Here is a 17,319-nt window from a genome sequence, read left to right on the forward strand (position 1 = left end):
GAATTAATTGAAAGAAAATTAAGGCAAACCTGGATCCGCAAGATCACTTGCTCATTTACCGACAATATTTTCAATTACTAGAAAATAATATTTTAGAATGTGATCCAATTCGACCACGAAAGTGAGTGTCATTTCTAGCAGACTTTAGACCAATTGAGAGACTCCCAAAAAGGTAAAAGCAATTAGTAACCTGCTAAATGCAAATAAAGCCATTCACCCACACATCAATCGACCTCCTCCGCAGGTATCAGCACACATCGAAAAATGGAACGAAGGTTCGAGGGCAAGGGCTAATATAATTGCAATGCTGTACAGCAGGTTTGTCCAACGGGACAACTAGTTCCGAAACGATAGTGAAAGCAATCGGTTGCATTCTCTTCAACAGCTAATTACATACAAAATGGTCAGTCTCCGATCTAAGCTACGGCAGCCCGAAATGGAATAATTAATTCAGTGATTATTTCACTTGTCTTTGCAGATCTCAACGAAGGTTTTATGCTTATTACTGTTGTGCTTGATACACGCACGAAGATCAAGTGCATTCCCGCTGCTTGATTATTTCAACTCCGAGCCGGAAAGTGGAAACGCAGTTTCACGCGACGTAGAAGAAAGCTCTACTGCTCTGGCGGAGCTTGCATCCGATAGTGACACCAGTCGAGGTCCATTGATTCAATATGATACGGTTGTTCCAGTACTAAAAGTCGTCTTGACACCAATCGGTGAGTATAGTGATCTAGTATTTACCACTTAAGTTGAAATTGAAAACCAATCATGTGCGGTCTATCGTTTGAAGGTCGCATCCTGCAGCCGCTGATCGAACGATGGATTGCCGATCGTTTGGGACCCTACGTCGAGTCGATCGGCCGTGCTGTGGAGGGCTTTTCGCGATTTGCAACCGATCACGTTTCGTTCCAAACCGGAGATACCTACTACACGAAACATGATCTGATCGATGGCTACGGCTATAACTCACTGATCATTACGTTGGCATCGGGCAGAACGTTTACCGTGCTAACACACAAATCCAGCCGAAAAATGAACATCCTGGACGAGTTCCCTCAGTTGTCCGAAGCCCTGAACGAGGTCCGGAAGTTGCAGTGAATTGTGAATATTTAAGTTTTGATGAAAGACTGATAGGTGGAAAGGAGTAATCGTAAGCCTGATTTATTTATTTATTTATTTATGTGTGTGACTGGAAAGTAACAGTCAGCTTATTTTGAAGTGTAAAAAATTGTATTAGCTACTCTCTGCCAAATAAATTAATAGATAATAATAATGATGTTTCTTTTGTGTGGATTTGTAACCGATGACACTTACCCTTGACTTACTATCGATTGCTTATTACAATAAACACTTCTGCGTTTCTTAGAGCACAACCACAGAGAAGATGGTTAGTTTCGGAGTCAGGAGCCTTGGTTAACTAACATTGGAATTTGAATCATGACTTTATTTGCAACATACATAGCTGATAAATTTTGAATGGCTTTGGTTTCGAAGTAAAACCAAATTGAAATGCATTGGTATTTCAACGAATAAAACTGTATTTTTGAATTAACACCCAATATTACTTCTAGAGTACATGGAAGAATAAAGAACCGTGAAGTAATTTTATGATCAATTTTCTGCTCCAAATATGTGCATGCAAAGTGATGTAAATTCACAAAATATTTTTTTCTGTGTGGGAAAATACTATGGCAACAATACAAGTTAGGAAGGAAGTAACCTTATATAAATATCCCGCACAAAATATAATGTTACTTCCAATCACTTTAATGCCTCGTAGGATGAGAACATAAACTAATGTATTACACACCTAGAAAAAATCGTGTAAATTTACGTCTTCAGAGACCGACATATATGAGCGCCAAAAATGACTCAATTTTACAGCAAAGCTAACTTATATTTAATGCATTTTGACATATTTGTAAGTGCTATTTATATTGTTCTTGTAAAATTCAGTCATTTTACGGATTACGTTCTTATGAATTGTGTCATATGTGGATTTGCGTCATCTGTAAATTTCATAATTTTTTGCTGTGTAACTTAATATTTAAGAATCACTCGATATGCCGCAAATTTCCGTAATTTCTTTCATATTGTAACTTGAGGTTGATTCTACAGAAGCAAACATTGTTACACAGCAAAAAAAAATATTAAATTTACTGATGACGTAAATCATCGTATGACTCAAATTATAAGAACGTAATTTGTGAAATGACTGAATTTTACAAGAATGATTTATATATGTGTCGAACATACACTACTTTAAAGCAGACGTGTAAATTTACATGCTTCAGCACTTTAAAATATGTCAAATATGCATGTTGGGGATCTATTGTAAAAATGAGTCATATTTGACGCTCGTACATGTCGGTCTCAGAAGACGTAAATTTACACAATTTTTCTAGGATTTTAGGTTTAGGCCTGATATACAGGCCCGTGCGCAGATAAAAGACTTTTCAACAGTAAGTTCCATGAACAATAGAGTACTTTTTTATATAAAAGTGCAAATAACTTGACTTTCCTTTTAAATTTTTGCACCTTCCCCACCTTTTGAACCCCCCTCCCTCCCTTAAATCCCCACCGCTCTTGAACCTCGCCCCTCCTTTGGCCCCCCCTCCCCCACTTGAACTCTTTCTTGAATCCTTCCCTTGAATCCCCCCCCCCCCCTGGAAAGATTCCTGCACACGGGACTGGTTATTGCGGTGTGTGCAGACGCTTGTTGATTTGTTTCGAATAATAATTGAACTGAAGCTAGCGATGAGCCGAGTTCAACTAGGGGCTCTATTCGAATGATACGCAAACTTTGATTTAACCTTCTGTTTCAACAGACTTTGTAGCTGATTATCAGAGTACAGAACAATTGCATGCCTATGGCAACGATCCTACTGACATCAATAATCCTTCCAATTCAGGGTTCAAACCAACGACAATTAGCTTGTAAAGCGGCTTATACACGTTCAGTTATCCGGACAGTTCAAATGAACCTCGGACGGAATAAATATCTGAACGATTATCTGAACTGAGCGTGTGTGGCGTCAGGTCAGTTTTGCGTTTTGTCTTCATGCCAGTTTCATCAGTTTGTCCATGGCACATTATTCTGATTAAAAGAAAACTGACGAACTGACCGATGGACTAAAGAACTGTCAGTTAATCAGATGAAACTGAGCTTGAGAGCTTTAGTAAAAAAACGGACGTTTGGCCGAATGAACTCTTCAGGCACTTCAGTTAATCGTGCAGTCCTGACATCACACTCGAGAAACTGTACAGAAAACGGAACGTGTATGGGCCGCTTAAAACTAGCACCATACATTTTGAATCGCACCACAGTGGCCGGAAACTGGGAAAAGACGGTCAAAAATCTGTACTGGCTTTTTGTTACGATCAGCTCTTAGTTGTAAATTCAGCAGCTGGAAGTATTATATGCGAGATCTGTAATAGAACTGAAACTAGAACCAACGTATCTCCAGCAAACTGTTTTAGTTTTATTCATTCGAACAGTTCTACTGTCAAATTTAAAACTGGTATACGCTGCAGTAATTTTTTTTTTGTATTTTAGAAACACGAGTAAAACACTGCTGGGGCTGACAGTTTTTCTTGTTATAATTTTTTGTTCTTGTTTATATTTTATTCCTGACAAAAATTATGCATCTAGAACTGGAACACTCCTGAACATGCCCTAAGGTGTATTCAGTTTCGCACAGCCATATGACACCGGTATGTTAGCACCAGCCATTTGAAAGTACACCGATTACGTTGAGCCCCTCGCGTTTCGGGCCCCAAACACTGCGATGTTTTTATACTCATCGCGACTCTCAAATTGTGAAAATTACCCCCACTTGATGTCCCAAAACACTATCTACTGCATATTAGGTGAACCAACAAGTTATTGTGAGAGAATCGATCCAAAAATCTCTAATTTTCGTGCAATAAACGAGGTAAACCATAAAACGATTGTATTACTGATTGTTTATTTACGTTGCAATCAGCTGATTTTGAAGTTCCAATTTTGATCTCAACAAGATGGTCACTTCCGGTGAAACCCTTAACGAGTGAACACGTCGTATCGTGTTAGTGCGGTGAAAATTCGAGTATTTCGCGAGAAAGAAAGGATTTTCATCCGTACTTCACTTGTAGTCCAGTGGAAAGAAAGTCCGTTGGACTATAAACGAAAATTAACTGGCAATATAGCTAAATCGCTGTGCAATCAATCGGCGTCATCTCAAGTGAGGTGACGCCACCAGAAGTGAAGAAGAAGAAGATGGCATCGTTAAAAGGAGGCCAGATTCGCAGGATTATATATCGGTTCTGTTAAAAGAGTTCTTATTTTTTCTATTAAGAAGGTAGTAGGGTAACAGAGGTATTTGAAAAATTTTATGAAAACGACTTATTTTACTATAGGGGGCATTTTCAAAATTTCTACTGAGAATTTTATCATAAATTGCTGGACATATTTCTGATGTTATGGAGTAGAAATTATATTGCTGCCTTGAATACAACAAGAGACATTCACCATTAAGTTCTACCCATTCATGTATCTTGGGTAGATTTTGAAAATACGCTGCTGAATTCACTGAAGTTTCAATGATCGGTTTCAAAATCTGCTTTTACTAACAAATACGAAAAATGTTTTAAACTTACTCTCATGTCGTTTTTACTTGATGCCAAACCGAACCCAGTTTCCACCCTAACTGGTGTCAAACCGATTTTTTTATGCTAGTTTCAACGTTGTTGAACTGAAAATCGAGTCAGTTTTATAACAGGTTTGCTCAAATTCCCATTGCTAAATGTGAACCCAGCTCAGTTTTGTGAAAAGCGTTTGTTTGATGAAACTACTCTGAATCAGTTTCAGTTTTCTCAAGCGAAAACGACACTAGTTTTTTGAGTTCTGAGAAGAGTAATTCGAATTTTTGTTATTTTTACTCTAAATATCATCACCGTGTAGAGACGAACCCAGCACATGCATTGCCATCTACCAGTGATCTCAGTAAGCACGAACTACTTGCAGGCGCAAACTACACAATTCACCACTGATCTCTGCGTTTACACCACACTATATGCGGTATTGCTTCGCTGCTATAGTCGCATGATATGTTGCCCTCTCGCTCTACATAAACAGCAAACGGTGACTACACCACCGCCGTTATGCTCATCACAATTTTCACCAATGTTTGCTATATGTCACATGGCAAGTGCTAGCTCACAGGGAGCTCACTCGCTTATCACACTCATCGCTCACGAAAGCAATGCACTTCAAAGAAAAGCCATCTAGCTCTCATCTACTTTTCCACGAATTTTCTCAGCGACTGCATGAAAACAGACAATTTCCCACTTTCAGTCAGTCACTGATTGACTGCAGACCTGCAATCTCGTGTTCTGTTGGGAGCTCTCGGGTGCCGAGAGAGCTGCAACCAAAAATAAAAGTGAGATGATATAAAAGTGGCAAGAGGTGCCGTGAAAATGTGCTAAAGCAGAAAGGAAAAAAAAGTGAACGGACGTGAAAATTTCTATTCTCTTCATTCTATTTATGGTGAACTAAATTCTACCAGTGTCAAATATTTTCTCCTGCCAGGTTGAACGTAGGGAAGTTGGAGTGTCTGCGAAGAGAACAGACGAAGAAATTTACTAGCGAAGAAAAAGTTTGCTTCGAACAGTGGTGGCCAATACAATACCCAAGTAAGGCGAATTGATTTTCGAACGGAAATCCTGTGCTCCGCCAGTGTGGTTTTCTGTTGCCAGCTTCTGCCAGTGTCGACCAGCACCAGTGTGAAGGACGAAGACTTCCCCTACGTTTCTCGCTCGTACTGCTGATAACAGAAGGGGAGAGTTTATTGATCAGTTTTTCCTTGTGTCCTCGTGCGCTTTGCTGTCATGCAGCAGGATATATATATTTTTTGCCTCTATTCAGTACATGTACTGTCTTCTCTCGACCGTCGTCGTCTGACGTTTGTCATATTCCTGTTCTTCTTTTCGTCTCCGTCGTAGGTATGTTGACTTCGCGACTCGGAGATTTTGTGACATTGGAAACGGTAGGGTTGATTAGGCGTGTGTGAAGATATTATTTTGAGTTATAAATAAACGATGTTTGTGAACGCGAGAAACAAACCAGTGAGAAGATATAGAATATGCGTGAACGAATAGAATATGACAGTAAGTTTGTTGTTTTTTTGCTATCCTAAAATAATGGAGATGTTGATTGGAAACATATTGTTGTGATAGAATGTGAAATTCAATCGTAAAAACAGGTTCGAGTGAAGTTACATAAGGATACTAAAATAGTTATGTTGATCGAAGATCGACCCACCATAACAAGTTAGCTAGTGTTGTTAGTTAAAATTTAGATTGCAAGTACGAGTTCGATAGGTAGGCTCTATCAAAAATGTCACTACAACATTTCGATATCCATGGGATAAGGAAAACACTGGTCTTTAAAAACGTCGCACGCGGCTTGATATTTGCGTACAACTGTTGTCATTTTTGACAGTTATCATAATATATTTCCGGAATGTTTGCGCCCAAACATTGTCAAGCCTGAGGGAAAATATTAAACGTTAGATACTCAAAAAGAGCAACAATATTTCATAAGTTAATATATTGCCTGAACTTTTGCTTTCTCATCGAATCCAAAATTTGAAAGGGAATAAGGTTTTGCAACTGCGCTAACGTTGATTTCTAGAAAAAGGTTGAACAGGTTTTGACCATTTTGGCCAGAATAAATCTATAAACTTTTTAGAATCTCCGCCATTTCATCCATTCTGTTCTAGAAAAACATTTTCGTATTCTTGAACCGAGGCTAATTTTGCAAGTTAGTAATCCAAAAGCCAATGAATGTAGTGAAATGTACCAACGATTAGTCATTTTCTTAGTGAAACTTTAAGCAAATTGTCTTTAAGAGAAAAACAATAAAGTACGATTGGTTTGAACATGAATATGGTAATTTGTCGAATTTAGTCACACCTAATTTCAATTATCAAATATGATAATTGTCGTATCAACATGCCCAGTTACTTCCTTGTAAGTGTATAACAATTACAACCCACACTCTGGAAACTTTTAGTAGTCTTATACGATGCACCTCAATCGAAGTAAAATGAACGATTTGAAAATATTGGAAAACATACACTACGTACAATTTCACTGGGAAACCTAACACAATATCGTAGTTTCCAGGACCTCGATCATAAAACGAAAAATACGTTGGTACGTCTGCCATCGAATGAAACCACTGATAGATTTCCAAGCCCTGATTGTGATGGAAACCACAAATCCAATTACTGGCAATGTTCAGTCAGACAAAACAGTTGAATGATGATCATTCGATTAGACAACAGCGAGACCATTAAATTTGCAATTTGCAGAGTACTTCCTTAACTATAGCTATAACATTAAAATCTAACACCAGATTTTCCTAAGGCATCGATTTCTTCTAATATTTATTGTGGTCAACAAACGATAGTTACATCTACTAAGTCATTTTTTTTACCAAACATTAGTTTATTTAAAAACTAAACACAACTGAAAGTAAAATAATTTTTCTATTGGGTGTACAAATTAATTCAGTTAATTTTTTTTTAGTCGAAAATTCCTTTTTTTTTTTTTCAATCGAAATAATTTAAAGATTAATCGAAGTATTGTCCTTCGCTAGTTACTACTTTTTCCCACCTCTGAGGCAATTTGTGAATTCCATCTCGAAAAAATGTCTCGTCTTTTCTGTAAACCGAAGTAAACCTGCCAAATCGTGCAGTATCCGTCGGGAAAACCAGTAAGCAGAGAGAGAAATGTCATTGAATATCCATTTCCATCCCCAGTAATGATTCGATATAAAAACTAGAGACGTAACCGCGAGATCGACGTAGGACTGCATTCGAGATATGTTTGTATTTTAGGAAGTAGAACACTGTTCGAAACATTATAGCATTATTTGCAGTCATTTGGTGCCAATTTCGTACTGCGAACAGTGCAAAAAGCTAATCAAAGTATTCTAGATTTTCACTAAACTGATGATTTTTCTTTCCGATTTACGCAGAAGCAATCTTAATAGTTATTTTGTATAATTTGTATAATGATTTTGTATAATGTTCCCCATCGTTGTCCACTTTTCGTTTTGTATTTCTCCAATGCGAACGACCAGCAGCGGGATGACACAATCGCTCTCGTTTGAAGTGATACTCATACTGCGAACGTCCAGTAGCAGATATGCTCACAGAAGAACTGGTTTTTTCTGCGATTAGGCTTGAGGAACGTAACCTCATATTCGCCTTTGACTGAAGCACCAGTAGAATAATGCCTAGTGCAGTTCCACTTCCTTGACGTCGCTGGTGGTCTGCGCACTCGATGTTTCATAGACTGAAGCTAGTAAACGTGCAACAGGGTCTATTTATAGTTTCGGTTGATTTTGATGTTTCGTGTTTGGACCTATTTTATCACTATTTAAACAATGTTTCCACCATATACATGGTATTAATAACAATCTTCCACCTTTTTCTACGCCAAAAACCCTTTCTTTGTTGCTTTTGAATCAGCTGTTCGCAAGTGAAGTTTGAAACTGTCCACAATTTCAATTTGAACGTTGTGAATCATTTTGGTATCTATGGCTCATTGAAATAGTATTGCCATAAGATGACCTTACTGAGACAAAGTACGAAGAAATAATTTTCTTCGTGTGTTTGGCACAAGTTTTTTTTTTCTCATAAAACAGAAAACGCCAAAGCAATTGCAAATCTCAAACCCAATAAAAGCTGAATAGAAACATTACATAAGTTATCGACCAACCTGGTTGGCTATCGGAATTTTTAAAATGAGTCGCTACCCAATCCTTAGAATTCAAATGTGGCTCCAATCCAATACAATATTTTCACTTCTGATCTCGCCAATCTTTCCGTTAGTTGTCAGTATCCCTATTCTAAGTCGATATACGTCTTTTGGTCACGGATAGGTCTTTTCGTGTAATATGAAGTCTCTTACATACAAAAAAAGCGTAAATATTTCCTGTGATTCCCAGACAATGTAGCTGAAGCTACAATCAATTATCATTCGAAGTCAAGAAAAAGCAAATCCAAACGAGACATTTCACAGAGCACTTGCATGGTTAAAGTTACGATTCTACTGACTCTAAGAATTCTTCCAAGACACCTAAAATCGAACAGAACAGAGTGGTACTGGGAATTGATTTACAATTACGCCTGATACTATGGCCATCACAAAATGTGAGTTACATAATCGTCAAAGCAAAATAGTTCATGTTACTATGACTATTACATACGGTGTATTTTAGAAATGTGAAATTTACCCAGAAATCATCTATAATTTGGTCATTTCCGCGATAATTTCCGTACTTTCCTCTCAAATTGGAATATTTTATCGATAAATTCAGGTTCCTAAAATAACATTCGTGACATGGCAACGAATCCATCTACTAATAACGACTGTCGTATGAATATTCAATCATCCCGTTATTGATTCCATCCGTCGGCGAAACACAGTCCGAGTTTTTCTCTTGTGAGCCAACAGGAAATGGTGCACAATTTATGCATGAGCCACCTTTAGGCTACTTCCTCAATAGGTTTCCTGATGCTGAACGCAGTTGGTCTAGTATTTGTACGCCGATACAATGCCCACACAATACACAATAGACAATAGACATAACTGTTCGGCTTGCACTTGTGCACTCTCGTCGGACAGGACAGCAAATGGCAACTTTGCCAGGATAAACCTAATTTGTACAATCTAAACAATTGGAATGGAGTGAGTTATGAGTGTGCCTTAAACTGTGATGCGATGGTTTTCCCAGGATGTCAAATCAATGCATAAAAATGCATCAATCAGTTCATAATAAATTTAATTTGATTCTGATCATTTATTGATTATTATTTGCAACAACCAGTACAGCAATTGAAATTATTTAGTGCCTACCTAGCTAATGAAACAATAAAGCAATAATTTAAAAAACTGATACACAGTGAATGTGTATTGTGACGTGATATACTTATAACAGAAGTAAATGGTAATACAAAATTTCACCCTTGTAATGAAACTGAATCTGAGATTTGGATAGGTTTTAGAAATATAACAAAAACTTTCCCCGTCATATATGACCGTCAAATCATTTGAGTGAAAATCGATTATCTAGAGCTTCCTAAACAAGAATAATACTTACATTTTTAATGTAATTGGTGTACCACAGAGGTGTTTTCCAAGATTTTAGGTGCAATTATGAAATAGTTCAATATTACGGCACACTGCGTTAGCTTTAAGATGCTACAGGCGATATGATTACTTAACTCCGAAATAATTATATTTTGTTTTACAAAACATGAATTAATATTCAATCACAAGTAACTTTACAATTAAATTACAAAAAAAGTTAGTTAGTTCCGACTTTCTTAACGTTTCGCCTTCGGCTCCTCAGTGCTCAAAGCAGTTCAAATTTGACTGCCATCTCCGCCCGACAGTTTAATTTAAACCGCTAAGCAGATGTAAGTTTTACACTATTGATGTGGTATTTTTGAATAGTTTGAATACCCTTTTTGATTTTTCGGGTATCTTGAAATTTTTTGGGAGTCATCATTTTCCAAATTTATTTTATTCTATTTCGCTGCTTCTATTTTACTCCATTCATCAAATTTTGTACTACTGATTTTCCAGAATTTTGTCGTTTTACTCCAATTTTCTTCAACCTTCAGTAGTTCTTGGATTTGGGTTTGTGAAGATCTGTCTTCATGATTGCCCAGAATCATTTAAATGAACAAACGTCCGGTGAATGTATGGTATCAAATCTTTTGGCATAAAATTCGCTCCGTCGGCTCGGTATCACTCGAACTTCAAGTGTAGTGGCAAGATGCTATATCAGGCCAAAATAGAGTTGATCCTTTGTAATTTCTCATAAATGGAAGCAAAGTCTTGGTATTACATTCCTTTTGTGGAATTTGGCCTTTCTATTTCAACAGACTTCGTAGCCGATTCTTAGCGTACAGAACCATTGCATGGCTAGTTCCACGATTCTACTGATACTATGAATCCTTCCAGGTCGGAGATCGAACATATGACAACTGGCTTGTAAGACCGGTGCCGTATGCATTAAACCGCCAACCCGGGTGCTGATGAATGGAAACTGAGGTCTTATTCCACCACATCCCTAGATCATTTCTCATGCTCTGCAGCCTCAAATTCAGACTTGGGAACGATTTATATACTTGCCCCGCAAGTTGTCGGAAATCGGCCTTAACATAAGTTTCTTCATCCATGACGATGCAACACGAATAAGCGAACAATTTCGTGCCAAGTTTCTGGACGCTGATTTTCTCCATAAAGGTTTGCTTTTAATTCCTGTTTAACGCTGTTTGCGCCATGTGAACAGGTAAACGAAAACACTCTTCATAGTTTTCTGCACTAAACCGATTGGGACCTTAGACTTTTTAGTGACAACTCGAATTAATATGTTCGAATGATTTTTGAACCTTTCTTCGGGCACTCAGATGGTGCTTGAAGGTTTTTCCATTCGTGACCCAGTTGTTTTTGCAATTCCGAGCATTTAAGCGATCTATTGGTGGTATGCCTCTGGATTTGGATTGTAAGAACACATAATTTTTTTACGAAAAATTTCTTGTTTCGACTACATGACTGGAACTACTGTATAAGGCTTGTTCGCGTCAAAATCTAGACAGTTTAAATTTGGAATAATACAAATTTGCAATTGCATTTTTATTCATTTTATTGTGCATCTAGAACTAATCACAGTTACCTAATTAGGCTGCATGAAGAAATTACGAACTTTTGAGCTTACTCCAGCCATTAGGGTCTGTGCAGACTTCTCTGCAACTGATTTAGCTGCATTTGCCTAAGCTTTACGAAATTTCTCTATAGTTATAGTTTGTTGTTTATAATAAGAGATTTTGCTCTTCATAATTGCAAAATATCGCTCGTTAGGTCGCAACTTCGGGCAGTTAGATGAATTCACTTCTTTCGGAACATTCTGAAAGAACATGTTTGGTGTAGTGACAAGAAACCAAATCAAGCCAGAATAGTAAGGAAGCGTCATGGCTGCGTAGGAATAGTAAAATCGCATCATTAGGCATTCTTTACAATTCCTTGTATTGGTATTGATGAAGTTTTGGCTTGCTCGACCATAGCTGCAAATTGCCTGCCAAACCAAATATTTTTTGGAAAACTTAGCCTTTTTCTTCGTCTTGAAATGCTGCTTCAAATCTTTCAGCACATAAGTTTTAGTGTCCATTATCACACAGGAAAACTTCAAATATTTGCGATACAACTTGCGAGCCCAGGTTTCAGCCGTCACATTTTGCTTATCATTACGGTTCGGTACAATTTTCACCTTGAACGACTTCATACCTTGCCGGTGCTTGAAAGTATGCACGAAAGTTGGAGACATTTTCATTTTTAGACACAGTACGTCTCGAAAGATCTGGTCTTTTCAGCAATATTTGCTTCATCTTTGCGTCTTTCTGGTGGTTTCTGAGATCCGTTTTTGTTCCTCACCCAGCCTTTCTGGCTGTTGTTGTTGACGTGTATCGAAAGATTTAAGAATGTCAAGCTTTTTTCCAAATCTCCTGAACGACAAATCCGGCTATATATTTTTTTCCGCACGCAATAGCTATTCGTACTTGCTCAGCTTTCGACGCCATCTTAGATCTTAAAGCTTGCAGTATCACAAAAATTGATTTTACACAATAAGCAGACACATGCTCATACACCTGCGAAAACTTTCTCGCATTGATGAAGTATTTCCGGAAATATACGTATTTAGGGGTGTCCAGATTTTGTCGCGAGCAAACCTCAAATAACTATTGAACTTGACATAAGTAGAATTAACTCAAATTTTCATTAATTCATAAAGTTCAACGTTTCATGTCGACAACCGTCGGAACCTCAAAATTTACACTCACCCATGTAGTCTCTATTCGCAAACAAGAGAAGTTAGGGAAACCCTACTCTAACGACTCTAAAACGAACCTGACGGGTATTGGTCGGGTTCGGGTACAGAAAAAGATATGTTTGTGGAATTTGGGTGTCGATTTTTTCATTTTCAACGGGTATGGTATTGCTCGGAATTTTTTCTACGCATCGATTTGAGTAGATAAAACTATATATTTAAGATAATGAAGCATCGAAAGTTCAATTAGTTACGAATAATGTCTTTTTATTTCGATTTTCAAAACAATTATCCTTAGTTCACTTAGCATTTCGCATGGCATAGATGCTACTGAAGACTGTCCCGGAAAGTACCTAGAACGAGCTAAGTTTCCAGTGTAAATAATTCAGTGCTGGGTATTTAATTTCCATTGGATATACTGTTAATATTTGACTAGCGCAATCAATTAGAATTATCAACATTTAAGTGATTGAAGACTAGTTGGTTCACCTAATTTGAGAACGTTCTCTATCGGATTCAGTATTGATCTCTGGACGATAAGCTTTGAATTTTGTTCAATCTTTTTTTAATTGTTGAATGTTTTTTGTAAATTTTCCTTGCTGTATGATTCGCTGTTCGTCCTGAAGATGAAGGGGCGCGAAATCTATCCGCAGCTACAAGTAGCTTGCTAGACCATACCTTTTTACAATGTTTTTTTTACTTGAATCGATGTTTCGAACTAGTTTAATACTAGCTAATTTCGCACCGTATAAAATGTTGACCACGGTAGTTTGAATTCACAGTAAACATCGCATTCGAAGAACATTTGACTCGGAAGTGTTAACTGTTTTGGGCGCATCCCAAACAACAAACATTCAACAAACTTTCTGATCGCTCTTCGTACGGCTTCCTCACTTTTTCCTTCCTTTCCATTTCATATTTTTTAGTAAAAGTCCGGGTTTTGTGTACCATTTATGCACAATTTTGGACGTTGTTTTGCAGAAAGTCGGTGCATTTTGAAACAAACTGATGGAAACAAATAATCGGTTATTCAAGTGCCAAGAGAAAAGTTAAAACAACAGGGCGCAATCTCAATATACTCGCTTCACATAGGAGGCAATAATTTTAAATATGGCAGTCATTTTCATTGGAATTCTTCTGATTCTTTGAATTCGAGGAAAAATCTGGACGACCTTGATCATCGAATGCTGGATAATCTTGATCAACACCTTTCATTTCCAACGCCATCAAACTTAACGGTCCTTTTCAGGGCATACGAAGTTCACAAAGAATTTGGCATGTGTGATGTAATTATTGATTTACATAAAGGGTATTTTTTAAGAGCTTGCAGATTTGAAAATTTAATAAAACACATGCCAAATTATAAAATGGCCGATTTTTTTATTTGGTAGATAATTTCTTGTCTTTTAACATTTAAATATGTTTTCGGGCATCATTCTGTAGGTCCAACTTTCGATCACTTTTCTAATATTTGAGCGCGTATTTCAGCAATGACATGTTGAATATTGGTTTCCAATGCATCAATCGTTACTCGATTATCCACTTAAACCAATGAACTCAAGTTTTCCACAAAAAAGAATCAATCATTTCGTTGGATTGTTCTTTTAATAAGACGATTGTTTCGGCCGCAATATTACAAGTGGCACCATCCTGTTGAAACCACATTTCGTCCACGTTCATATCTTGAAGATTTGACAACAAAAATAATTGTCTCTGGCTTGTCCACATAACACTTCTCTTTGACAGCCCCCAACTACCAAAAGGTTACCAATGTCGAAATAACCGCTAGTTAAAAAAATGTTAGATGGCGGATCCTGTAGACCGCACCTAACAATATATTTATCGGGATGCATAGGTAATTCCTGAACGGCGTGTGGATAATCTTTGCTCCAAATACGGCGATTTTGCTTGTTGACGTATCCATTCATCAAAAAGAGCGTCTCAACCCTGAAGAGAATTTTGCGCTATGAATAGTTTTCATTGAACACTGATTTTGAAAATAATTTAACCTATTTATGATGATTTACCAAACAATACTGAGTAGAGACGTCACTTTACATTGTCAAAACAACTTCCAGGCAATAGAGTAATCCCTATTGAAAAAAACAAACCATCTATAAAACACCCGTTACTGAAGAAACGGCTTAAGTATTATACTGCCCATACTTGCATATCAGTCCCATATTGAAAATAGACAAGTTGAGAAAAAAATGAATACATATTTCGGTAATAATTCGCTTTATCCCGCTACTGTGATGAATGATACTATTGAATCATATACATGGATTACATTATAAACTTTTCATCTGGAATAAAATATTGCATTTTTTGTCATTCGTTGATATGAAATCTATTACGGGATGACAAGATGGGACCCATATACGAACAAAAAGATACTCGCATTCCGGTTCCATCTTAGTAAGCTAACATATGCTTCTCTCGCACGTGGCAAAAGTTCATGTTTGATTTTCCATTCGTGTGAAACTTTTAATCGTTCGACTTAATTAAGTTTGTGATATCATGTCAGGTCTTGTTGCAATCAAATTGTATGGTGGTGACTCTGCCTACATCTGATTTTGGTCAAAGTTATGGCAAAAGAGCTGAATCTTTTCCTAAAGTTGTTGCTTCGGAGGATGAAATTGTGAGTATAAATAAGTGCAATACGTTTGATTGTGAAAGAAGGTATTTTGGCGAGATGGGACAGATATGCGAGTACCTGCCCTATGGGACAGAACCGATTTGATTTTTTTTCAAATTTTACTGAATTAATCCAAAATTATTTTTGTAATTAGTGAAAGTAGGATAGAAATAGACGTTATCCGTCGGGGTAACTCAAAAGTGGCCAAAATCCTTATGATAAAAAAAGAACCGGAATTTTCATTTTAAAATTCCCACGCTTGTCCAATCGGTAAACTTTAATTCTCTCAACGTTGACAACACTTTTATACACATTCTGTCAAACTTTGACGCATATCGTACGATTAGTTTTTGTTTGGCGTCTATACAAAGAAGTTGAAAAATTTTCGTGTGGCGATTTTTATAATGAATGAAAATTTAGAACAACGTGCGTGCATCAAATTTTGTGTTGCAAATGGATTTAAGTGTTCCGAAACGCAAAATCGTTCTGTACCAATTACAGAAATTGCTGTGTTTTTGGGCATCTCTTATGGATCAGCCGAACACATTTTAACTGATGTTTTGGGTTTGAAACGCGTCGCTTCTCGGCTGGTGCCAAAAAAGCTGAAAGCGCCGGCTCACAAGCGTTGGTTGTGTCGCAGTTTTTGGCCAAAAACTCAACCAATATCATCAACCAAGCACCGTATTCTCCAGATATGGCCCCGTGTGACTTTTTCCTCTTCCCCAGACTCAAATTGCCATTGCGGGGAACGCGTTTTGAGACCATAGAGATCATAAAAGATAATTCGCTGCGTGAACTAAAGGCCATACCTTCGGCGGCCTATAAAACTTGTATGGAAAATTGGATCAAGCGTTGGCATGCATGTAATGCCGCAAGATGAGAGTACTTTGAAGGCGATAATAAAAAAATTTATTAAAAATTGAAATTTTGCGTTTTTTAATAAAATTCCGGTTCTTTTTTAATCATAAGGTATAGCTTGCATTACGTTCTACAACTAGCAAGTATTGTTCCGTATGGATTTATTCTACTACTGCTTGTCACGATTTGCACTTGACTGTACCTGAACTCTGTCCCGGGTTGGCGGTTCAATGCATAGGGTGCTGGTCTTATATACCAGTTGTCGTATGTTCGAGCCCCGACCTGTAAGGATTCGTAGTGTCAGTAGAATCGTAGCACCAGCCATGCAATGATTCTGTACACTCTGAATCGGTTGCGAAGTCTGCTGAAACAGAAGGTCAAATTCCACTACAGGAATGTAATACCAAGGCTTTGCTTTTTGTACCTGAACTAAATCACGTTAGTTCAACAAAACTTTATTCCTCTTTCCATTCAATTAAGAAGAAAAAGTGCTCAACCACCGAATTAGCCATTATTCGATCTTTAAACTTCACGAAACTTTTCCAAATATAAACGGAAAAGACTTTTTCATTTCACCTGGTTTGAACTCTCCCTGGAATAGTAAGTATAAAACTCTTTCTTACCACAAAAGCTTACATATGCAACCGTCAGCTCTGATGCTCATGTTCAATTCATTCACTATAACAAAAATAGGATCTCCTACAGACCGGAACAGTTGCAATACTGGACGCATTGTTGTACAGCTGTTATTTTTACCTGTAAAATCCATTTTTAAGATGGCTTATTGCTGCGCTTGGTTATAGAAGAATGCAAATGTCAATGGAATCATTTGTCTTTTTGGCTTCATTCGGCGATTGAATCGATTGTAACTCCGAGTCGAATGTACATGCGATTATTCGCTATGCCACTGGCGAAATTAGTCTTGCTTTCAACA

General features: G+C 37.4%; 2 protein-coding genes across 9 annotated transcripts in view; both read left to right on the forward strand.

Annotated features, from left to right (window-relative positions):
* The first annotated feature begins 359 nt into the window (after positions 1–359).
* LOC131427057 (uncharacterized) lies at positions 360–1,241 on the forward strand. Its single transcript, XM_058589946.1, has 3 exons — positions 360–403; positions 479–719; positions 794–1,241. Exons 1-3 carry the CDS (start codon positions 401–403, stop codon positions 1,099–1,101), a joined length of 552 nt encoding a protein of 183 aa, XP_058445929.1. The 5' UTR covers positions 360–400; the 3' UTR covers positions 1,102–1,241.
* A 4,092-nt stretch (positions 1,242–5,333) lies between these two features.
* LOC131430235 (MAGUK p55 subfamily member 7) overlaps positions 5,334–17,319 on the forward strand; it is a 64,950-nt gene continuing 52,964 nt past the window's right edge. For 3 of the 8 annotated variants that reach the window (XM_058595016.1, XM_058595022.1, XM_058595018.1), the window contains exon 1: positions 5,334–5,676. The gene's annotated coding sequence lies outside the window, so the exon portion shown is untranslated. Of the gene's footprint in view, positions 5,677–6,013; positions 6,151–17,319 lie in introns of those variants that run through there. The other 5 variants (XM_058595024.1, XM_058595025.1, XM_058595017.1 and 2 more) reach the window with 4 other exon arrangements.

This window comes from Malaya genurostris, chromosome 2 (assembly GCF_030247185.1).
Source record: "Malaya genurostris strain Urasoe2022 chromosome 2, Malgen_1.1, whole genome shotgun sequence".
NCBI classification, from domain to species: domain Eukaryota; kingdom Metazoa; phylum Arthropoda; class Insecta; order Diptera; family Culicidae; genus Malaya; species Malaya genurostris.

Coding starts and splice junctions, on each gene's coding strand:
- LOC131427057 (XM_058589946.1), top strand. Junction 720..793: donor AGTCGTCTTGACACCAATCG/GTGAGTATAGTG, acceptor TATCGTTTGAAG/GTCGCATCCTGCAGCCGCTG.